Consider the following 25,724-nt stretch of genomic DNA (forward strand, 5'->3'; position numbering starts at 1 on the left):
AAGTTATTACTGGGACCACAAAATATTCGCAAAAATAAATTTTCGGAACGTAAAATGTAGAAGCTAAATGTGCGCTACATCTTAAGCATAAATTTTGAAGATAATTTTTAGTTTCTGTCGATATTTACGCAGCATTTTACGTATGCGTATTCCTATTCGAATTAGATTTTAAAACGGAAAGATTTTTTAAAATTATTTCTATCCTTTGGGCACCAAGAGTACCTTTTTTTTAGCAAGCCCATTATGGATTCGACCAGGGCCACTAAGATAGCCAGGAGGTGAGGAATGGAGTCTATACATTTTAAAAAGAACATATCGCCGAATATTTATAGTTTTTTTTGTTTTGCTTTTTGACTCTCAGCTCTGTGGGTCTTTCTTCAATAGTGAATTTAGCAAAGCACTTAATAGGGTGAACGGATGGAGAGGGGCGGGCCCTGACGTATCTAGGACGAACCGTCCATGAAATTTCTCGTAGTTTTCGACAGCCCGAATTCGATTTCGGGTTTTCAGAACGGTAAATTGACGTTTTATCACTAAGACAAACGCAGAGATCGCTCGAAAGTATCGAGCTCAAATTGGAGCAAGTAGACCACTCAAGAGTACGCCTGAAAGTTTACATTTTTAGTGAGAAAACACTAAAAAACGTTTTAGTAGAACGTACGTTCTTAGCATAATTGCTTCTTTTACTTTTCTTTATCTTAGACTCTTCATAAACATGAAATTTATTATAGATATTACAAATAAAAAATAATTAAAAATACATCTTGATTCATACAAACAAATTGAAAGAAAAACAACTCAAATCCAAATATCGGAAGTACAATCTCCACCAGGATATCTCATTTCGTGAGCTAAAGCGGGACCATTTGGTTCTTCGCCAAAATCGATCAGAAAATGGCTGTTCAGAGTAAGTCCTCCAGAGGTGTCATCAACATCAATTTGCAGCATTTTTGATCCATTTCTGTAATGAAATCATTATTAATTAACATAACAACGGATAATTAATACCAGATCATTTAAAATACTCACTCGATTATGTCGGGATAAAATTGTTTGTCCCAAACACTATACAATGAAGTTGTTACGTATAATCTTTTGCCGTCTAAACTTAATTGCAACATTTGTGGTCCACCATTAATTAGCTTATTTTTTACACGTATTTTTTCAGGTTGTTCCTGAAATATAGTTTTTAGTTATGCTTAACATAGCTTGAAATTTCTTAGATTTAAAATAAAGATAACCTACTGTTAATTCTCTATCTTCGATTACAGTTACTGGTCCATTTCTGATAATGCTACCACCCAAAAATATCTAAAAGTGTGAGATTTTAAGACAATGATAATCAATAATGAAGAAAATTTATGAATAATTATGTTACTTGTCCAACTAAAACTGGTTGTTTTGTATTTGTAATATTGTATTGTCTGATGTCACCATGAAGCCAACAACTGAGGTACAGAAATCGATCGTCCAAAGAGATTAAAATATCCGTTACAAGTCCTAAAATCATTACAGTAATTAAAATAATACTTGACAAGAAGTAGCATAATTAAATCTTCTAACCTGGCATCTCTGGTAATGACCATCCTTTTACCTTTTTTGCAGGAATGGTAATAACTTTTTCGGCAGTCCATTCTTTATTCTGTTTTTCCAAAAAAAAAAAAAAAAAAAAAAGTATATGAAATTTAAATTATTATTCAAATTTATCAATGTAAAGTCAGTTTTTAAATTACCTCTTTCTGATAAAATCTGAAAATAGTAGAAGATAAAGCACAACCCACATAACCTTCAGTTGCATTCGGATTGTGTAAAAATCGAATTTCTAATGGCATCAATCCTTCAGAACCGAGATCTAAAGTCTGAATGGCTTCACGTTTTTCCCAATTCCATACTGTTAATGTTTTTCCATACAAACCTTCACAAATAAGTAACAATATCTAATTAACAGTCGAATTTTTAGAACAAATAATAAGAAATTAACAAGAGAATGTTTCGTATGATTCGCTATAACGATGCGACATTAACCAAATTCTGTATCAAATTACAAATGGTTATTGTTTGAGTTATTTCAATGAAAGAGAGGATTATACCAGAGAAGTAACGATATTTATCATTATTATGCGTACCATTTTTTACATCATCTAGATGAAAACCTTTACGAAAAGCCGATGGGGAACCCCATGAAGAACTGACCATAACATTATGTCTCGGCTGATACCAAAAATCGTAACCAAATTCAACACTGTTGTTTCGATTTTGCCAAGTTCCTTTTACGTTAAATTCGTTGTCCAAAATTATAAATGTTCCTACAAAATAAAGTGTTAACGCATCTCATTATTATTTGATAAGGTATATTTTATCATACCTTTAGCGTTAGCTTCGGCATCTCCCATACACGATATCATAATTTCGTTGCATTGTAAGCAGTGACTGGTGTGAGGTGCGGATGCATCGTATTGATGAAGCTCATCTGGTTCAATAATCTAATTGAAATAAATTAAATATTGATTTTAAAAATCCAACAGAATTTAATTAAACTAAACAAGAAATTAGCCTTGTTAAAATTTTAGAATAGTCTGTAAAAGTAGGACTTGTATAATCCACTAAGAAATTCAAATTTACTACAAAATTATATTTAAATTACTTTATGAATTTTGGGTTTTAGCGGGTTGGAATCAACGTCTATAATATATATTCTATCGCTATTCAGGCAAGGTAGAACCAGATGACTTCTCTTCATTTTTGGTTTGTCGTGGCAACTGCTGCAAGCATTCCATCCAGAATGATGAAGTTCGTCTCCTATATGAATAGTTTCTAAACGGTGTATAATCTGGATAATAGAATATACATTTAATATAGTCTTCCATAGATAAAAATGTTTACAAAATATGCAAATTTAATTTACTAAAGTATTCAACGTATCTGTTGATAATTGCCAGAAAGTCTTGTGCAAACAGGGGCGTCCGTACGATGGGGCACTTTGGGGACGTGTCTCTTCTTCCTTTCGGTTTCCCTTTTTCTAATCCCTAAGGGAGCCCCCAAAACAAGAGAAAGTTCATGACTTCTAGCCTTTTCTACAGATATAAAAGAAACTAAAGAACGACATTTGTCCATTGTCTCATGCAACTTCGTGGTATGTTGACCAGAACCACATTCCTTGTTTTCAAGGAAAGTTAGCACCATTTTGTGGGAATGCTGATCCGACGTTGAATCATAGAGTTTTAAGCTTGTTGCATAATGTAAGGTGCACTTTTTTTACGGATTGTGTTCCTTTTTTTATAGTTTGAGGGTGCCGCTGTGTCCAATTTATGACTTGCAAGTCGTATGTTGTTGCTGGCATTATACAAGGTATAATAAGAAAATTGTGATTAAATTAATTCCAGTTTAAATGTTTATATTCATTCCAATTTATAAAATTTTTCATACTTTTATCAACGCAAATAAATTAAAATAAGTATAAATGGCATCGAATACATTATCATAAGGGACTGTCCATAAATGACGTCCACACTGAAAGGGAAGAAGGTGGGTTATGACAAGGACAATGGGGAAGAGAGGGGTTGAACTTCAATGAACGTCCGCTTTATGAATAATAAAATGTGTAAACTATATAAAATTTAATGAAATAAAGTGGTAAGGATTTTGGAGAAGGGTTCAGTTTTGTTGGACAACTGAAGAGGGGAGGGGATTACGGAAACTTGAACCAACTGAGACAATGGGGAGGGGAAGTAAAATTTTCAAGAAAATGCAAACGTAATTTATGGTTTAAAGTTTAAGAATATCATAATTTGAGTAATGTGCATTGCTCTCCTAATGTAGATAGGTCTATGTAATGTTAGTTATGCTTATTTCATTTCGTATATTCATTGATTTAGGATACTATTTTTATAAGCTACAAAAAGTTATTATTTTTAAATATTTTAATAATGTATTATTAAATAATTACAACACTTCGAGAATTGAGAAATTTGAAAATTTTTATAGAATTTTATAAATAATTCTTACTTTCAATTAATTTTTTAATGTTAATTTTAACAGAAAATGCCTAAATTCCTTATTTATGTATTTTATAAGTAAAAAGAGAACTATAATAATATATAATTTGTATTATTTATATTTATTTAGCTAAATTTTTTTTAAGTTACTAAATTCGTAAATGAATACATAAATGCGTAATAATTTAGAATTGTTTCTAAGAACGCCGGATAATTTTTAAAATAATTATAGTATTAATCAGGATAGCTCTTAAAGACTGTAAATAATTTATTTTATATCGCAGACGGTTTATTTATAATCATATGAAGCAAAAGTTTCTCCCACATAGAAACGATGTCCATCATTATCACTCTTTCATGTCACTCTACTGTAGATTCCAGTTACGATTCAGCTAAATAATATCGGAATTATCACAAAAAATATTTTAAATATTTGAATAAAATACCTGGGAATAAGTCGGCGAATTTGGATCGACATCAACCGTTGCCAAGTAATCAGCTTTCTTATTTGGATGAATACACGTTACGTAAATGATTTTTTCTTTGGGACCTTTCATGGCCTCCAAAGGGGAAGAATATCCCGGTCCAGCTTTGCAACATTCTATAAAAAATACTTTTATTAATTTTATTAAATTGAATCGTAATCAAATTCATGTTATAAATAATTTTTCGTTCGAAAAATTTCGTATATTAAGTGAAGAAAAACGAGCAATTACAGTATTTATTGTGACATAGTCACAATGCCGGGCTGCAATTTTGAATTAATTTAAATTATATGCTCTCCACCACAAATTACTACTGTAGTGTCTTACCACTGTAGATCATACTTTTCCGTTAGCAATGGAGTCGTGCCGTAACTCTTTTCAACAGAAAATTTTGAATTGAAATAACGTGACTTCCGAGTTTACATCAGAAGTTAATATATAATTAATGAGACCTTCTGCCCCTAAGCATTCTAGTCTTAACTTTCACCTATCTAACTATGTTCTCGAGATTAAGGAAGAACGGACAACGGATGGACAGACGACAGTGGGAATTTATAGATCTACAATTTTTTCAAATTGCAGCCCAACAAGACAGTTAACCGTTTTTACATTAAGGTATTGTGTATTTTTCAGTTAGCTGCTAAATGTCAATTATCACAACATTCAACATAGTATTTGAGAAATGATCTTAAGGACAATAGAGAGGTTGCGGCCGACGTTTTCAACGCGAAAACGTGTACGTCGGACGTTAAGCGCCGCCTTCCTGTAAGCCTAGAAGTTTGACAATGGCGTTTGGAACGTCGAGCATGATTCCGCTGACATTCCAAACGCCATTGTCAAACTTCTAGGCTTACAGGAAGGCGGTGCTTAACGTCCGACGTACACGTTTTCGCGTTGAAAACGTCGGCAGCAACCTCTCTAATAATGTCAATAAATACAGCAATGTTATCTATTAATATTTAATTGTTATATTTATTGATAATAAAACTTTTCTTTTATTAAATCAATGTAGCTTTTTAAAATTCCGATATTTCTATATAAGGTAAAGGAGGGAACTTCAATCACTTAAGAAAGAAATGTTAGCAAAGGGAAAATTCATTTACTATAGCTATATGCAAATGTTATTTACCATTAGTAAACAGATCTACATGGCTATATATAAACACTTAAGAAATATCAATTAAGACCTGGGGATTTTGATTGGTATTTCTGACTGTTTAGTGGGTTTAAATTAGGTCCATGCATTCTACAAGAGCATAATTTTAACAAAGTAAACAGTTCATTGTCACACCTCTCTCCACACAGGATACACATGTTATATGTAGCCTATTACAGATGGTCGATTTAATATGACATTTCGTAGTCGTCATCAAGTTCTTCGGGAGTGACATCCCCTAGGCAATTTCGATCAGCGGTGATCATACTTTTACTCATACACAAAATGTTCGTACTTTTACTTTTCGAGCATACACAAAATGTTATGATTGAAATTAGATAGCACTGTTTTGATTGTGGTTACGGTATTAACCTCGGACACAGCTAAAACTAATCAGCAAAATTCATGCTTATGAAAATTATTAATCGTTTACAAAAAGTTTTGTGTCTTTCCTCACAATAAATAATATACTTTTCTAAATTCTTACAGTAAAAGTTTACTAAATACAAGAAGTTTGTTTCACCGGTCTTGTATGTTATAACATTTTGTAAGGTCAGTATAGAATTGTAAACTTTTTAGATATAGGCGGATCGAAATTCTCTCACTTTTCTGTTGGACAACTGTACATAATAAACAAATTTGATGAGTTTTTAGCATCGCATATAAAACAATATGGATCAGCTGGAAAAGGCAACGTGAGTTATCTTTCTTCGACTATTTGTGATGAATTTATTGAAATATTGAACAAGAAAGTTGAAACATTTGTCAGAAGTTAAAGCTGCCAAATATTTTTCTATAATAATTGACTCTACTCCTGATATAACACATTTACACTAATTAACTTTTATATTGCGCTATTTATCAGAAGATGGAACCCCAATCGAGAGATTTTTTGGATTTATTCCCATTTATTCTCACTCGGGGGAATCATCAGAAAATGAACTTTTACATAATATTGCAAAATTAGGACTTGATATTAGCAATTGTAAAGGACAAAGCTACGATAATGCAGCAAATATGTCCGGCAAATACAATGGGCTCCAAAACCGCATTAAAAGACATAGCGAAACAGCCCATTACGTTCCTTGTGCTTCGCATTCATTAAATCTGGTAATAAATAGTGCTAGTGAATCATTCTTGCAGGCAATAACATATTTTAATTTACTGGAAATCATTTATACCTTTTTTCGGCTTCTACGTATAGGTGGAACATTTTAGAAAAAAACTTTTGCCGCAAATAATAAACATTTTACAGTAAAAAAGTTATGTACTACGAGATGGTCTTGTAGAGCTGATGCAGTTAAAGCAATTCGCGCTGGGTTCGACCAAATAAAAAGTGCTCTTCTTGAAATATCTTTAGACGAATCTCAGAAATGTTCTGTTAAAGAAGAATCACGAAAAATGGCAAACAAAATGAATACTTTAGAATTCATTTTGTTAACAGTTATTTGGGATAAAATTCTTTCCAGAATAAATGCAAGCATTTTGCAGTAAATATTTTTGACAATTTGTTAATAGTTTAAGAAGTTCGTTGCTGGAAATAGAAGCAGAGGTATTAAGCACATCAGAAATAAAAGTGTATTATGATTTTAAAAAAAGGTTCCAAAAAAGAAAACGTTTCTTTGATGATGCTTATAATGATGAGGGAATGTAAGTTTTTGTCAGAGCCAAGAAATGTTTAAGCGAAATTGTTTCTACGTAATTTGTGATAAAATATCTCTTCAATTAAAAGTTAGAAGCAAAAGTTACAAAGATATTGATGAAAATTTTTAAAACTCTTCGTACAAACATAGCTGCCGACGAAGACGTATCAATTAATACCGCATTGCTAAAAAAATGGTACAGTGGCGACATTGATACTGAAGAATTGGACGAGGAATTGTTGCAATTTAAATTAATTTGTAAAAGTCAAAATTTAACGTTGCCATCTGATATGCTGCAATTTATAAAAAGCACAAAAATAGTATCAACATTTCCGAATACAGAGATATTATTACGAATATATTTAACTTTGCTTATATCAGATGCATCTGGTGAAAGGTTATTCTCAGTATTAAAACGTGTAAAAAATTATTTACGAAACTCACTGAATGAATCAAAATTAAATTCTTTAGCTGTTTTATACATCGAACAAAATTCTTTGGATAATATTAATTATGATGAAATAATTGATAATTTTGCTGAATTAAAGACTAGAAAACAGAATTTTTAAATAAAGTTTATTTAAATACCTCGGTTTTTGTTGACTTCGGTTATCGTCGATTTTTTCGCGAAAAATTTGTCTTTGTTTTCGTCGATTGCCTCGATTTCGTCGCGTGCTCGAGTGACCTCGCTGCTAATTTTGCGAAAACAAAGGGCGACCCACGCGTTTTCCGGCGCAGTGTGGCGTTATTTCTCGTTGTGTGAATATTACCCCGCGACGGCCCGCCATTGGCCAACGGTTCCGTTTCCTGAACACTGGGAGTTCAGTCGTGGGTTCGCGCTTTGCCAGGGCGGGCTGGCCACGTGAAGTTTTCCGGGTTATCTCCACGTCTGTAACGCCTGAATAAGGGCCAGTAACCATTAAACGGAATTCCCGGAAGGCATTATTCCCTCGATACGACCATCATAAACGCATACAACTACTGTTACATGACAATTACGTCACACTTTACCACGGGACGATATAGGCTAGAAGCTCGTGTCCAACTAGCTTCTACAAGATAAGACTCCGCGTGTCTAGCCGAACAATTCCATTGCTTTTATCTTAATGCTAATTAGTTTTTTTATATTAATTTCTTATTTCTTTTAGTATTTAACGCTATATTAATTCTCTATAAAATGTGTTTTTGGTATGTATTTTGGAGTGTTAGAACAAATTAATTGGATTTACATTGATTCGTATGGAAATAATTGCCTCGGTTTTCATCGGTTTAGAATTTCGCCGATTGTTTTCGGACGGATTATCGACGAAAACCGAGGTATCACTGTATTTATATACTTACTTTTTAAAACTATCTTGGCTTTTATTTAAATTATTTTTTTCATTATTCAATTTACCTCTCATGGGTAAAATATTATATTATTTAAATATTAACAAAAAGGTTAAATTAAACTATTAATATTTTAAGGTAATATCGTTATTGTATAACAACTTTTGTTAGACATTTAATAAAATAAATTTCAATTTTTTTTAAATTTATAAACAAACTTTTCTAGAAAAACTAAAATTTTTTGTTGTATATTAAATATTTTTTATTAATAAAAATTTAAGATTTGTTTTAGTTTTTCACATTACAGTAGTACCTCAGAATACGAAATTAATCCGTTCCTAAACTGTCATGAAAATGTCGTAAGGTGAATCATTTTTCCTCATATGATTACATGTAAAACCAAATAATCCGTTCCAACACGAAAAACACTCAAATTAAAGCTAAGTAGTACATTGAAAAAAATAACTTTAGTAAGGAAAACACTGAAAAATGCGTTTTGTAGTTGTAAATGTATAAATAACCATAATAGAATAACAATTGATAAAGAAAATGTAGCTTTATTTGCACTTGAGATAGACCTTTGAGGATAGACGACGATGGAGGCGTAAACTGGTGGTGGAAAAGAGGGAGAAGGGAAATCATACTAAAACTTAACTTACATAACATAATGTATCAATAACTAAAAATAACTTAACACTAATTTTTCTTAAATCTTCTCTGTTTTATATATTTTTTTAAATTTTTTATTCACTGCTTTTTGCTTTCTTTCCTTCACTTCCACCAGCACTTTCACTGGATAGAGGTCGCTTGGTAAAATATCTATCCAAAGAGGTTTGGCTTTGCCTACTTTTTAAAATGTTTCTAAAATGACTTAAGCAAATGTCATTAAACTGAGCAGCAATGCGGCCAGTGTGAACCTTTTCGGGATGTTTCTTTTCAATAAAATCGGTCACAGTCACAATCAGAAAGAACACGTGATCATGACGGTGGCGCTGCGAACTAATGTAACGTCGTTTGGTGAGCTTTTGTTCGTATCGTGGAGCAAAAATATGTTCGAATTTCATGTCGTATGCTGAAGCGTTCGTATGTAGAGGTATTACTGTATTTAGTTTTGTTTTATATTTGTTGTGTGCATTATTTCTTGTGGGAGAAGGAGGGGCCGGTTACGAAAAAATGTCTTTGGCCCCACAAGTGGGTTAATCCGGACTTTTCTAAATTCTTACAGTAAAAGTTTACTAAATACAAGAAGTTTGTTTCACCGGTCTTGTATGTTATAACATTTTGTAAGGTCAGTATAGAATTGTAAACTTTTTAGATATAGGCGGATCGAAATTCTCTCACTTTACCCTATAGATCTCAGCTAGAGTATCTGATTAAGTTGACTGAATTCCAATAATTAAAAATATAGATATAAGCAGTGCCGTAACTAGGCAGGGGCAATAGGTGCACCCGCACAGGGCCCACTTGGAAGGGGGACCCAAAATGCATGTATTTGTTTTTTTATTTTCCCAAACCTAATTAATTAAGGGGCCTAAATGCAAATTCTTGCACAGGGCACAGGAATGGCTAGTTACGGCACTGGATATAAGAGTAGAGAAGGATAATCGAAAGAAAAATAATAAATCATTGTCATAATTAATTGTCATCTTACGTCTCCAAATAATCTATATACCTGTCAGATTCTGAATCAGAAACTTACTTGCGGAATTATATATGTAATGTATATTTGTATATGCTACCTTTCTACAATATACACGGAACTAATTTATGTCTAAACTCTATTTGAAAATTATGGAACTCCATAGAAAATAAAAGGTAGATAACTTTGGCAACACTACATAGGTTTGGATAGATAAGAATATCAATATATATTAAATGTTATTTGTGCCTTAAGACTACTAGAAAATTTCCTACATTCCCTGTCATCTAAATTTCTAACACATTTTTTTCTTAAATATCATTATAATTAGATTAGTTTTTTACCTGTCCGAGACATCTAGATCGTTTAGATTATCCTTAGTGATCCACAGGATTAAATTTATCTTCTCAATTCCTGATAAAATTAAATATTTCTCAACAAAACTATACTAATTATAATTTTCTCTTCCTTTTTCTATTTAGAAATGTAGGTCAAAGTTTAAAGCCATTAAGGTACAAATCTGAAAGTTTCTACGTTAACTTTCAGATCAAGTTCCTTTTTAACTTCGTATCCTTATTGTTACGTCACAGATACGTATATCGAAAGACGAGGAAGAAGGAAAAAACGTTATGTTATATTAAATTAAATAAGGAGCTAAGAATAAGATATTAAATCACTCAATAAATGAAGTTTGATATTAATGTAAATAAACTCGCCGAAATGCGGTAAACGTGTATAATATAATGACTTTTAATTACTAATCATAATTAACTAAATAATTATCAGAAAAAGTATGATGTATAGGGGCAACACACTAGTAAAATCGACAGTACATATTTTAAATTAAATAAATTTAAAATGTAATTTAAAATTTCAGCCCGGCATTGTAACGATGTCACAATAAATAAATTGCTCGTTCTTAGTTAAAAATTTTAGACCTAACAAAGAAAAAGAAATGCTAGTGTTTCAGAGTGAAATACCTGAAACGATTTTCGCATATCTATATTCGTTTATGATTTTTGATATGTTTGTTTGATCCAGGTGTAAAATCGTATTGACACAACATCTTCAACTGGATAACGTATTATACTAATACATGTTAGATTGTCCGGAACTTGGTGAGATCTGAAGTTTTTGAATTGAATTGTTGATATTTCCGGAGTCTCGTTTCTTTGTCACAGAGTTTGATTTTTATTTAGATATATTTAATTAACATATACAATCATCGCCTATCGTTACTTAAGGTTTATTTCCCACAAAACTGTTATTAGGTTTTTCCATCTTCTCTTTATTTTGTCCTTTTCGGAGATCCAGAAGTCGTAAGTTCTCTTAGCTTCCTGCCTTTAGCCCTTTTCCTGAAGGAGTCAGGTCTGCGTATCTCCACCTCTTGGCATAATAGAAATAATCAGTCGAGTTAAGATTTTCTACGTCCAATGTGAGTTTTATAAGTCTTCTTTTCGTTCCCTACTTAAGCCAGCATCCTAATATTAATTATAATTTCCACAATCCGAACACCTTGTAAGAAGATCAACATAACAAAATTTATGCCAAATTATCACACATTTTTAATAATTAATGACTATAGATAAGCTAAATATATTACATTAACCAGACAAGGTAAAGTCCATCAAGGTTGTCTGATCAAATTCTTAGAAAGTGTTTCTCACATTTCTTAAATACATTAAGCCTGATTAGATATACTTTATCATAATTATTCTTAATAAAATGATAAGAAATTGTTAATTTAATGCCACAAGCAATAATAAAAACTTAAATACAATCACTTAATTAAATTTTGTTTAAAATCATTCCATTAAATTCATCATTGCAATTAGCAATATCATTTAAAAATATAATGGTAATAATGTTTGTATTTTTGTAAACTATTTACAAATAATGTAAGAATTTCGAATCACAGAACTGTTTTATTTATTTATTTAAAACGATTCTGTGATTTGATTTGTGTATACTTCTACTGTTCTACTATTCTCCTTAAATCTCGTGCGAAGAATACGAATTAGTCTGAACGACTTCCGTGTTTACAAGACTTTAAATGAAACATCTGACTCATCAGGCATGCAAGTGCACACATTTTAATTGGGAGAATTATTATTATTAGATATGTAGGAAATCTCAATCAAATATCCTTGAAAAACACTAAACTAACTTCGCTGTTGATAAGGGTCAACCGTGATTTTGTCTCGTCGTCAGTGGCCGTCATTCAGAGGTTTTGTCTACAGGCTTATATATTTTTATCTTCTCAATAGCTTTGACTCAAATTTATACTACTGGATATAATAATATAAATATAATAAATATTTAAATTTATTTGGAAGCCAAATAAAGAATTATTGTCTAACTTACGACTGTAAACAGAAGTTAATAGAACTAAAAAAAAAAAAAAAATCACAAAACTTAATTACAGTTATATATTAATGAATATGTTTTTTTTCTGGTTGAAATTTTATACATTTCTATATATAAAATTTCAGTGTATTATACTTAAAAAACACCCATAAAAAACTATTGTTTACGTCCAGTGTGACAGCCAATTGACTGTCATACTTACGTATTATTCGGAGATTAGATAATGAAATAGTTTCGAGAAGTAGATAAATTATATCCTTATTTCCATTAAGTTATAATGCAAAATTATTGCAAACGTGTTATTAAATGCGAACTGGGATTCTCATTACACTCGTTTTTTTCATTTGCAAACACGTAAACAGTACCACGTAAATTATCGCGCAAAGTCTCAAGGTCGTTACTAATAACACAAATCCTTGAAATTTCGATTTGATAACTTATATGACACAGATCTATTTTATTTTTTTTTCTAAAATATGTAATTATTCAGAATTAAAATTCTCGTTTATTCATCGATTACAGCATATATTTTAATCTAGTTTCATTATGCAAACTGCATGCGTTATGAATGCCATTTTTACAGCCATTTTACCATCTGTTTAACAATTTGCCACCTGAATAATTAATATTTAAGTCTATATACATTACCAAGTTATTATTAATGCATAGAACAGCCATTATTTATATTTAAATATAAGAAATTATGCAGAACTTACCCATTTTGGAGGCACTTCACTTTGGAGGCACTTCACACTAATCAGAAGAAATTAAAGTGCATTGACTATTATGGGATTTTTAAAACTTAGATAAAGGAACACTTTATCGTTAAGTGCTCATAAAATCACAAATAAAAATGATATTTCGCATTTTCAGCCAATGAATTTTGCCGTTAATTGGTCACTGTGTCATCAGTGTACAGGCTACTGGCAGCCAATAGGAATATCAATATTTTATATTTATTTGTGTTTAATTCTAAGTAAATTATAAATAACAGAGAAAATTAATACACAGAATAAACTGTAAACACTTAAAAGTAAATTTATAAGCATGATGGCGGCGATTTAAAAAAAATCCTAAAATTAACCTGAGTTAATTTTTATTAATTTAAAGAAGCTTTCTGTAGAAAAAACTTGGTAAATCTCAAACAAATTTGCTGTACACACTGTCCGGAATATGAGGTTTCGTTTTATTACTTCATAGCTTGGCCGCTAGGGCGAAATTTTGCGCTGCTATCCCCTTAAATTTGTTAGAAATCGTATTACGCACGATTTCTAACAAATTTCGGGAGTTACAAGTACGATAACACGTTTCGGGCACTGCCCCTCTTCAGTCAACATAAGCACTTTATCCAACACAGAAAGAATATACATTAATAGGACTGGCGTAATATTATACATCTGTTTTTGGTTTTGGAGCGTTCCTTAAAAATTTTTTAAACTCCGATTATTCTTTTTACAATAAAGTGTTTAAAATCTTTATGTATAAGTAAACGGGTTTTACTAGCTTAAAAGTCTATTAACCTGTAATCCTTTAAGTAGTGTGCTGAAAATACAAGAACCTTTTATAAAGAAATTTTAATCTTAAACCATTTGAAATATCTTTTATGGAAATTATTTTCCAGGTGCAAGTAAATTCTGCGCTAGTAAAATCCGTTTACTTATACATAAAGATTTTAAACACTATTGTAAAAAGAATAATCGGAGTTAAAAAAAATTTTAAGGAACGCTCCTAAACCAAAAACAGATGTGTAATATTACGCCAGTCCTATGAATGTATACTCTTTCTGTGCTGGATAAAGTGCTTATGTTGACTGAAGAGGGGCAGTGCCCGAAACATGTTATCGTATTTGTAACCGTATCAACTAAATAAAGATGAAATACAGCCAAGTGTTGAAATGGTAACACACCTTGTGTTAGTGAATCAAAGTGTTTTATTATTTCGTGCCTAAAAAGATTTCCTCCGTTTAATTTTGCCTTTGTCAGATTCAGGAAAACTTGAAGGTAAAGGAAATCACTTCCATTATTTTCCAATACCTCCATCAAAGAGTTTCATTAATCCAAGTTTAATGTGACAGAGAAGAGAGGAATCTTTTTTGAATCTACAAATAGTACTGTACATATTTCACATTTCTTTTTCTAGGTATATTCTACACTCTTTCTCCAATCTTTATCATCATAGTGTTTGTTTGTTTCCAGAACTGTTTTACTGACACAAAACGCATCAATTTTTCATAAGCACTCCTTGAAATCCCCTAAGCAATGCGATAACTTTAAAAAATTATTTTCAACTGTTTAATTAAATCAGGAATTATCAGACTTAACAAATGACGAAGTAAGCGCTGAGCCCAGGGATGTCGAGAGCTTGTATGGGGCCCGGGTAGAGCAAAGTAATATGTAGAACGTTTCTTTATTCATAAATAGCAGTCTTAAACAATTTTATTTTTTGCTAGTAAAAATAATGATTAATTTATAGGAGTAGAAGCGCTTAAAGTTTCTTTGAACTCTGGGAAAAATCTCTAACTCTCTTTTCTCGTGATTGTTCTGATTGTTCGCCAGTCTGTTCGCCATGACTTTTCACTTGACGAAGAATTGTGAAGAACGTTTTGCAACTCCATTTAAACCATAAATTCGTTAGAAAACTCACTTAATAAACTAAGAACTAAAATTTCAATTGAATTATTTATTAATTTAATTAAATTTATTGATTTATTAATTAGTATAAAAATATTTAATTACAAAATAGCTTACACTAAGTTACGCAACGAAATTCTAGTTACTTGCAATAATAATTATTTCATAACAATTAATTATTCTATATATAGAATATATTCATGTTTATGAACAGGAAAAAGTCTATTTGCTCATTCTTCTTCCCTTATTACGGTATTATTATTATTATTATTATATTTAGATCTGATTTTCAGGAATTTCTTATTGCTGTATTTCAATATCATTATCTTTTTTTTTTTTTTTTTTTTTTTTTTTAAACTCTTTCCGCCCTGTGGGCACTAAGAGGCCTCTTTTAGTAGGCCCATTATGGGTTCGGCCAGGCCCACAATGGGCGACCGGGTGGTGAGGGACGGGGCCCGACATATCCGAACGGACCACCCCCCGAAAAATTCCTGGGGATTTTTCGACCCGCTCGGATTCGATCCCGGGTCCCCCAGAGCGGTAGGCTGCCACCTTGACCGCTCGGCCATCCGGCCTCAATATCATTATCTTAGAAATTTTTACTCTTTTCGCCCTGTGGAGACTAAGAGGTCATTTTTATCATGCTCTTTCCTTCTTTCGTTAGTTAATATGGAGATTCTGCCGGATCGCCTTTCCTCCGATGCGCTCCGTTCCGCGGTTAGGCGAAGCGGTGTGTGCGATATATGAAGCGTTCGAGGGCCTCCACGTTCTGTCAAGACGGGAGGTCTGTTCCCGCCCAGTATATGGGTGTTAAATTATGGACGGCTGTGAAGTCTATCATCAGAGTACGGCCGAGATCTTGGCGGGCTTCCTTATACTGTGGGCACGTCAACCAGAAATAGTGGGACGTCTCCCGAGCGCCACAAAGTGGGCAGTCTGGCGAGGCACGTAGGCGTCTAGAATAGAGGAACCCGTTTAAAGGGGCCGTGTCTGTTTTTAGGCGGGCCAGGAGAGTTTCCGCGTTACGTGAGGAAGCATGCTTGTAAGGTCAGGGAGCGAAGGGCCTGAAGTGTTCTCTCCCTTTTTGCCGCAAGCTGGTTGACCAAGATTCCGTAATCGCTGTTTTTTGTGATTCCCTAAAAGCCCGGATTAAGTCGCGGGCCATTAAGGGCCTATGCCAGGAGCCAGACGGTGCGTCTGTACGCGCGGCTCTGACTGCCGCCTCGTTAATGTCTATCCCCATATGGCCCCGGGTCCACGCGATTTCAATGGGATTGGGGTGTTGGCTAATGGTGTCCGCTATGTCGATTAATACAGCCGGGGAAGAAAAGGAGACGTTGCCAATCGCCTGTATGGCTGACCTACTGTCGGAACATATGACAGACGGGCCGTAAAGGCGTAAGCTTAGTTGTAACGCCCGTTGGATACCCAGGGCTTCTGCTCCGTAAACGCTGCATGAACTATGTTAAAGCTAGGTCTCCCTGATGTTGCGATTCGGGAGTACAATGCCTTAAGACGTCCGGATTTTTGTCTTTGAGGCGTCCGCCCCTAGGAGGATCCTTCCCTGCCAGGTTGACGTTTGCAGCTCCCGGAAGCGGGCGCATATGACCGCCGGAGGGTCAGTTGAGGAGTGAGTTAGCTTTTCGAGGCGTAAGTGTGGGTGAACTCGAACTATACTGGGCGGCGTATGTCTTTGCCGATACAGGTGGGACATTGGAAGACCCTCCCGACGTATAAGGGAGACAACCCTGTGGATATACGGTCTCTGGTAAGGGCGCCAACGGTAAAAGTCCAGACTGTATGCCGTAAGAAGGAGAGGGTGCAGTGGGCTGTGCGTGCCCCTGGAGATGTGAGTGATGGCGCTGGCCATCGCTTTTTGGCGGAGCCTGAGTTGCAGTGGTATATAATTTGTTTCAGCATATAGCGAGATGATCGGGATGGTTTTCAGGACACCTATTGCTGTACGAAGAGCGGTGTGAAGTGGCTTTTCAATACGGTAGATTATAGTGGGTGGCGCGCCTTCTAGCAGGTTTGCGCCAAAAGTCACCATAGGGCTCATCACCCTATAGATCATCCGGAGGAAATCGTCTGTCCTAGCATCATTACGGCGAGTGGCGAAATATTTAAGAAAGTTGCCTGCACGAGTCAGTTTCGTGCGCAAGTAGGTTTCGTGAACTCGCCAAGTGAAAGTCTGTGTGAAAAAGATGCCCAGGATGCGAATGGATGAGCGCTGGGGGATGGGGCCGGATCTGAGGGTCAGGGATGGGAGCGGTTGATTTTTGGCGATGAGTCGATGGTAGCGCTTTTGTCGGTGGTGAAAGACGGGCTCCACGTCGTCGCCCAGTGCTCAAGGTGATCCAGTGCTGTCTGTGCGCGGCGAGCGGCTTGACTGGAGCTGGTGCTGGTGGATAGCAGATAGAGATCGTCGCAGATAGAGTAGTTACGTTTGTGGGGAGTGCCGTCCACAGATCGACCATATACAGGTACTCCTCACTTTACGACGGAGTTCCGTTCCGACGACTACGTCGTTAAGCGAATTGGTCGATGTGCGAAATTGCGCCGGAAATATAGGATCGTTGTAAAATTATACAAATTATGCAACAAACTTCAAATTTATTCATAAAAAGACTATTATAGTACGCTATTAGCCTATTATAGTACTATAAGACTATTATAGTACACGTAAGCCTATTATAGTACTCTTAGTGTGCATGTCACCATTCGCCACTGACTGACACTCAAGCTAAGAAAGGGGATTCCCCGAATTGCAGGTCGAAACTCGATTGGTCGTAAGCGCGAGTGGTCGTTAAGCAGATAGGTCGTAAAATGAGGAGTACCTGTACATGGTAAAAGAAAAGGGGCCAACTCACTGCCCTGCGGGACGCCGTGTGGATAGGCATGGGGGGTTGAGAGCTCTTTCCACAGCAAACCCGGAAGGTGCGATTTCTCAGAAAAGAGGTTAGCCATCTGAGCATCCTCCCTCTGATGCCGTTTTGCTTCAGCTTGGCCAAGAGACGGAGTCGTGTGCCCCCGCCAGATCTAGGGCCACTGAGTAGACCCAGTGGCGTCTCACTCTAGCCACTACTATGTGATGGTGTATCAGTACCAGCCCCTCCTTAAACCCTCTGTAGGGGAGGAACCCAAAGTGGTACCCGTGAAAAATGTTTGTCCGAATGGCCTTGTTTTGTATCCGGTCGAGAAGCATGCGTTCAAAGACTTGTTATGTGGGAGGTGAGAGACATGGGACGGTATGAAGTGCACGGTAATCCCGATCCTTAAACTGTGCCTAACGGCCCAGTTTAAGGATTGGGATTATTGTGGCTGTTGTCCACTCGGGGGGCAGGTCCCGGAGGCCCAAAGATCATTCAGACTATCCAGCAGGACAGTTATGCCCCCTGGGGAGAGAGAGCGCTTGTGTGCTCACCCCGTCTGGACCTTTCGTCGGGTCTGTCGGAGGGCCCTGTAAAGTTCTAAAACGTTGAACGGGCTGTCGTCTTGTAGGGGAGGTCCTTGCCGGGGGAGCTCGAGTGGGGCGAAGGTGCTCGTTTGTGAGCCCGACTGAAATATTTAGCGAGAGCGTTAGCCTGGCGTGTGGGGGTAAGTAAGGTGTCTGTTGTCTGGATGATGTTGGTGGCGACAGCGGAGGATTCCAAAGACGGCGAAAAATCTGATAGAGGGTTGCCTGGGAGGGCGGGTGGGCACACATGCGCCCCCACCACTCCCGGCGGGACTGGCGAGTCTTCTGACGGAGCAGGGCCCCGTGGCGTTTATATTGGTCCCACCAGTCAATCGAGGCCAATTTGCGGGCTAACCGGAAGGCTCGGCGTTTCTTAGCCCGAAGCCAGCTACATTCAGGGGTCAACCACGGTGGTTGCTCCGGCGTAGTGCAGGATCCGGAAGTGGTGTTTGATTCTACCACTTCTCGGAGGTCGCCGATGAGGGCCTCGTAAGTTTTTGGTTGTCCTCCTTCTGGAGACCAATGCTGGTCTAGGTCTCTGGAGTATTGGCTCCAGTTAGTGGATTTACGCAGGAGTCCGGAGGCCGCCCCCCTCGGGGCACCCGGCAGTGTGACGCTATGGCTATAGGGGCGTGGTCGCTCGCTGGTGTGTCAGGGAGTGGTTGCCACGTTACCGAGCCCAGTTTTATCATGCCCATTATCCAAGGTTTATATAAATAGGTCTGAACGCGTCCCGTGATCTGCGGCTGCGGCTATTTTGGGGCTTATCGATAGAGTATAGCTTACAGGCAGTGGCGTAGCTAGCATGGGTGACACCCGGTGCGGATATCGTAGTGTCACCCTTTTTAACTCTTTTATAAAACACTGTTGAATTGTAATATCTTCGCACTCGAGCAACTTGAACGCTATATTGAATATGCGATGTCGCGACGTATGAGTTTAGATTTATAGAATAAATCATAGTAACATTTTCAGCTGGTGCGAGCTCTCGTGGCGTCTCCTCATAGCGAAGAAACTGTCATGGGAGGCGAGCCGTTGACCTTTTTTTTTTTTTTTTAGGCACAGGCCTACCGCGTGTCACCCCTACACGGGTGACACCCGGGGTGGGCCGCCCCACCGCCCCTAGCTACGCTCCTGCTACAGGAGGTTTCTGCGTTCGTTCCGGGTTCGAATCCCGCCGATATTAAGAATTTACAAAAAATTATCCCTTTCAAAAAAATTAAATTAAATTTTCAGAAATAACTTATTTATTTTAAATGCAATAAAATTATTAAAACAAATATTATATTTTTTTATTTATTTAGGTATTTTGGCTATATTTTAGAATTGGCTGCTTGTTGGCAGTGGCGATATTTTCAAATGTTTGTTATTTATTTTCTGTCAAACACGTGAGAATGTCTTCTGGTGAAACAGAAAAAGGTAAGCTGTATATTTACGTAAATAACATGTAATTAACAAGCAGTATCGGTCTAATTATCGACACTCTCCTTTATTTCCTACAAACACTTGAGATTTCGTCATAAAGTTTCACAAAATTTGCTTTCTAAGGTTAAAATTTAACTAACTCAGCTTATTTTCTTCGTACGATATTTTGATGGGTGAATTTAAGCTCCGAATGGCGCGGTTGGGACCTTATTAGAGCTATAGAGTATATCCATAGGAGCAAATATATATATATATGAATTACCTGAAGTTAACTTCTGTCATGGTTTAGGATAAGTAAGAATGAATCGCCACTTTATAGTGCACTAGGCACTATAAAGTGGGGTTCATTCTTACTTACCTAAGGAATTCAGTTCATAAATATGCATTTTTAAGATTTTGGTTAATGTTTAGATTTTACATTCAAACATACTTTTCAGTAATTTGCAGTTTGAATGGGGTTTAGACTCCCAAATTTTTACACTAGACACCAAAAATGCCAAAGGAATCGTATCTCTAATTGTGACCCTTGACAAGATGTTTGCCTTGACTGGTTAGTTACTTGTTAAACACGCAATGGGTTTATATATCCAGTGTAACAAATATTTACGGATACAGTTATGTTATGAACTTTATAACTTGGTCCTAATGGAGGCCATGGTGTGACTCTGTGTCCCATAAGTAGTCAGCGCAATGGCATTTGTTATGTTTTATGAACTTTTAACTGTCTCTAGCAAAGTGGAAAGTTGATTTTTAGCATTGTTTTGAGAAATAGTTCTGGATTTTTTCACTTCTACATATTACCCTGTTTTTGATGGTCCAAAATTCCAAATAGACTGATTTCAGAGAGGCTATATCTTCAATGTGTCAAATGTGGCCATTGGTTTCTAAGACTTCTTTACTTCTATGAGATTGGTCTAAAGCTCTGATAATGCCCCAACTATCTCATTTAGAGCTGCATTTATACTGATGTTCTTTTTCACATGTATTCTTCAGTACCCTGTTGAATACATGGGAGAAAGATTCCCAATAATTTACAGTTTAGATTTCTGTTCACCAATAGTTATTATTACAATAACTGGTTCTGTGAAAAATTTTTCTTTATTAGATAGCATCAGAATCTTGAAAGAGTTGTTGATTATAAAGAAAAAATAACACCAATAAAAAGCCAGAGATCTTATATCTCTGATTCTTTATTGGTGTTATTTTTCCTTTATAATCACTAATCCTTCACAAGATATACATTATGAAATTTGCTCCTGTAGTGCTGAATGAATGACTTGAGAAAATTGTCAAATGTTTAAAATAATGTCTTTCAAACAGATCATTAAAATTATTGCTTACAGATAAGTTATGATAAAAAGGAATTTATTATGAAAAATATAGGAAAGTTAAGAATTGAATTTTAAATGAAAGGTCATTATGGTCTTTCATTTAAAATATTAGAAAATAATGCTAAATTTTTTATTTAAGAAAAAGTTGTCATTTAAGAAAATTCGTTTTTTGACAGTTTTCTTTTTATCAGTTTATATTTTGAATTTTATCATTATAATTACTGAAGGAAAAACGTTATGCATTTTCTAAATGTCTTATTAAATATATTTCCTTTTTAAAATAAAATAAGAAAAAAGCTCATATTCCCTTAATCTGCATAATTACCAAAATTAGTATTAAAATATCAGAAATTTTGATAGTTTGATAAGATTATTAGTCTGTAAAAAAGAAAAATCTAAAAAGGAAATGAAGTATAATTATAGTAAAAGAATATTATAATGTTAAAGTATACAATATAATCATCTTTTCTAAAATTAATCAAAGCTAATGAAACATTGTCAATAAGTAATAAGGAGAATTTTTGAATTTTTAGTTTAGTTTATTTGGCATTTTAATATAGGCTATAACAGATATTTACCCTAATTTTGTTAATAATATACAACAACCTGTTTCAATTAGTATTGCAAAATAATTCTCTGCATAGAATACAGATTTTATAATAATTTGGATAATATACGGATAACATATATCCTTAATTAATATAACCCAATAATCCAGTGAATTGTTTGGCAGTACAGTAGAACTCATTATTTGACCCTTGATTAACCAAGATTTTGCATTATCCGATGCAAATCTCTAACTAAATACACTAATTTTCTTATATTGTAATTCATAAAAGCAAACTGAAAGTGATAACATGTATTACATGATTTGTTTTAGTTACCTTTTATCATTTAACTTCATTGTGAGACAAATCATTCATATTAAGATGTTACTACACAAAAACTGTTGTGCATATTAGCTGTATAATAATGTAAAAATTGTTATTCTTACATATGATTAAGTTCACTAAGGTATAAAAAGAGGTTCTACTATATTAAAGTGCTACTATATAAATCTTATATAGTAGCACTTTTTATATTACTATAATACAGGGGTTGGCAAGCAAGAGTTCAGTGGGAGCAGAAATGTAGGTTTTGCAAAATGCATGGGAGCTGCAGTTCTGTACTGTCGTGGCGGATAGTATGGTAAAGCGTGTGATTTTATTATATAACATAAATATAATATAAAACAAATATTGAAATTTTTTAATAAACATATTTTCACAAAATTACAAAAATAAAATTGTAAAAATAATAATAAAAAACAGAAATTAACACTTTCAGCAAGAGCCATATGTAACTCAAAAAGGGCCACATTTGCCCACATCTGCTATAATAAAAGTTATTTTAGAATTTTTGAAATAAAATTTTACTTTTTAAAAATAAGTACAAAGTATTAATGACAAATTTTATTGCTTAATATATTGATGGTTTCATCTCTTCCTTATCAAACATTAAAATTAATATTATGATTATATCATTATTAAAGACAGTGAGAATCTTTCTCAAACAAATGCTGAACAAAAACGTGATGCTAATGGAGATGGAAATGGAAATGGAAATGGAAATGAAATTTCAGCAGCAGAAAATAAGAATTATTCATAGTAAGTATATTTACAATGAAACTTCTCACTAAAAGTTATTTTATTTATTTCAGATCTTTTTGAGATATTATAAATAAATAATTTTACATTTCCTGAAAATGATTGATTTTTAATTTTTGATGATATTTTTAACAGTGTAAATTGTTACTAAAAGTACTTATTTTATCAAATTAAATATATAAAAGTGATTTTAAGTTTTGAATTTTAATTATTAAGCATTCTAGTAATTAAACTTTTTAAATTTTTAAAAAATAAAATAAGAAAATTTCTTAGAAATTCTATGACATGAGAAACCACTAGCAGTTAGAATTTTGTTTAAAAAAATTAATTTTTAAAAAAGGCAACAGTCTTCAAGACAGCAGTGTGTGTGAAATGACTCATAACTATAATGTCAATTTATATTTCTTTCTTTGGGATTTCCAGAAAGATAAGTTATACTAACGGAAACTAGAAGCATTGCAAATCACAGCCAAAATCAGATCGTTGTTCTGCAGCCTTATTGGAAGATTCGTGTTGTCAAGTGATACCAAGAATGATTTTTATAGTGCAGTTATAAAAAAAGGAGTTGTGAACTAGACAAAATTATTTTTTGTAACATATTAGTTTCTTTGTAAATAATCAAAGAATCTTGTAAAGATTATTTAGAAATAGTTGAAATTAATTACTTGAAAAATGCAAGCGAAATTAATTTTATAATAAAAAAAGTCTTGTTTGAAAAGTAAATAAAGTACCATGTAATAAAATTCTAATTATTACAGTAGAACCTTGATTTAATGGCCTTCAGATTTAACAGACAAAATTTCCAGTCAGTACGTCATACATGAAAATTAACACCCTATTAAATTTAAAATGCATTTTATATGTAATTAAATTAACAGTTTTATTTTTCCAAATTTCCGAGTCACCACATTTAACTTCATGATGATGATATCAAGACAGGATTGTGTTATCATCATCATCATCATCATCATCATCATCATCATCATCATCATCATCATCATCATCATCATCATCATCATCATCATCATCATCATCATCATCATCATCATCATCATCATCATCATCATCATCATCATCATCATCATCATCATCATCATCATCATCATCATCATCATCCAAAGACAAATAATAGGAAACTTTTGTTTTTTTTTGTCAAATTTAAATTTTGTTTTCTTTTTAAGAACATTATTTATTTGTTTTCTTTTTAAGAACATTATTTATTTGTTTAATTAAATACAATTAAAGTATATTTTCCAAAAATTGTTTGTTTATTTGTTTCGATTTAGATCATATACTCATTCATTACAGTCTGAGAATTACAGTGAGTACGTAAATATTAATACATATATAAAACTTTTCTGTGAAATTAGATTCCTCATACATACCTAATTTAAATTATGCAAACCTGTCTTTATAAATAAAAGCAGATAAACTAACTAATTTGTCGATTTTTTAACATGTGATTTCAAAAAACCTACTTTATTATATAATGGACTTTTGGCTTTAATCCTCTTCCAAATTATTCCATTAAATCTAGATTTTACTGTACAATCAAGGAGAGACTGTACAGTAAAATCTGACTTACAATGGGGTTTTGTTCCAAAAAACACATTGTAAGTTGAAAATAAAAATAAATACTGTAAATAAAAAAACAGCTATATGCAAGTACATAACATTGCATATTGTATCATAAAGTGTACAGAAAAAAAAGGAAAAGAAGAATGAATGAAACAAAAGAAAATGTACAGAAGTAATGTTACACACATAGTAATCTTTCGAATATCATAACATCACCAGAAAAGTATTCAATAAAATTTTATTATAAAAATTTAAAAGAAAATTAAAGGAGATAGTGGAATATTAATTGCTGGATGAAGGTGATGCTATGGCAACTGTGCTATCAATATCTTCTGAAATATGCTTCCAAACTGGGAATGCTACAAGGTGTGAGCTGCTTGAATTTAAATTCTAACAGTTTTCACACTTTCATTTCACTTGCATTGACCATTGTATGTGCAAAATATCAAATGTTGAAACATTATAAGTTGAGTATTACATTGTGTTTATCTTAAATGTTAATTGTTTATTATTTAAAAAATTGTACTTTATTGTAATTGAATATTATAATTATAATTTAATAAATTTTTGAATTATAATATAGACTAAGCATCTTATCCATATTGTTATTAATATTATATTTTTTCACTTAATCCTTGTCTGTTTTTTAATACAGTATTTCAAATGATTTATTAGAAGAGTATCATAAAACAGTTGAAAGTATGAGATCAGAAATTACAACTTATGAGGTCAGTTCTAAAATAAAACTTGCTTTTTTATGTATGTAAATTAATGAATAAAAATTTTTTTGTCAAAGTTATTTCAAAATGTAGTTATAAAATATATCAAGCAAAATAACAGGCTTATGAGAGATAAGTGAAAAGTTTTGAGTCTTGACAGGAAAGGAATATCCTGCATTTTGCAACATTTAATCTCTAGTGTTCCTTGCAACATTAGTTAAGAATTGAAGTGTTTTATTTTTGTGATATTAATTGTGCTTTCTTTTTGGTTGTCAGCATGTGATAGGGTTTCAGAAGGTAAGATTTTAAAGTTTAACATTATGG

The 25,724-nt window shown here is 33.7% G+C and overlaps 2 protein-coding genes across 3 annotated transcripts in view; one reads left to right on the plus strand and one right to left on the minus strand.

Moving 5' to 3' along the window:
- Positions 1 to 704: 704 nt before the first annotated feature.
- On the minus strand, positions 705 to 13,498 carry LOC136968172 (methanethiol oxidase). Of its 2 annotated transcripts, none has more exons than XM_067262142.1 (11): positions 13,331 to 13,498; positions 4,442 to 4,596; positions 2,645 to 2,830; positions 2,366 to 2,483; positions 2,127 to 2,306; positions 1,734 to 1,915; positions 1,564 to 1,642; positions 1,379 to 1,500; positions 1,246 to 1,311; positions 1,030 to 1,175; positions 705 to 961 (listed from the first exon to the last, which is right to left on the minus strand). In XM_067262142.1, the coding sequence occupies exons 1-11, from the start codon at positions 13,332 to 13,334 to the stop codon at positions 799 to 801; spliced, it is 1,401 nt and encodes a 466-aa protein (XP_067118243.1). In that variant the 5' UTR covers positions 13,335 to 13,498; the 3' UTR covers positions 705 to 798. The 2 variants fall into 2 exon arrangements, with proteins under 2 accessions (XP_067118243.1, XP_067118242.1); XM_067262141.1 differs by lacking the exon at positions 13,331 to 13,498 and adding an exon at positions 10,592 to 10,708.
- A 6,529-nt stretch (positions 13,499 to 20,027) lies between these two features.
- LOC136968178 (sodium channel and clathrin linker 1-like) overlaps positions 20,028 to 25,724 on the plus strand; it is a 35,137-nt gene continuing 29,440 nt past the window's right edge. Inside the window, exons 1-3 of the mRNA XM_067262150.1 lie at positions 20,028 to 20,120; positions 22,989 to 23,103; positions 25,337 to 25,409. Of these exons, the coding sequence (XP_067118251.1) occupies positions 20,096 to 20,120; positions 22,989 to 23,103; positions 25,337 to 25,409 (213 nt within the window). The 5' untranslated portion in view covers positions 20,028 to 20,095. The remainder of the gene's footprint in view (positions 20,121 to 22,988; positions 23,104 to 25,336; positions 25,410 to 25,724) is intronic.

Source organism: Centruroides vittatus, unplaced genomic scaffold (assembly GCF_030686945.1).
Source record: "Centruroides vittatus isolate TY-2023 unplaced genomic scaffold, ASM3068694v2 contig_1408, whole genome shotgun sequence".
NCBI classification, from domain to species: Eukaryota; Metazoa; Arthropoda; class Arachnida; order Scorpiones; family Buthidae; genus Centruroides; species Centruroides vittatus.

Excerpts from the sequence above, each read along its gene's own strand:
- LOC136968172 (XM_067262141.1), bottom strand. Across the intron at positions 1,916-2,126 it reads TCTAGATGATGTAAAAAATG|GTTTGTATGGAAAAACATTA; the intron begins GTACGCATAATA and ends TTATTTGTGAAG. Across the intron at positions 1,312-1,378 it reads AACCAGTTTTAGTTGGACAA|ATATTTTTGGGTGGTAGCAT; the intron begins GTAACATAATTA and ends TCACACTTTTAG.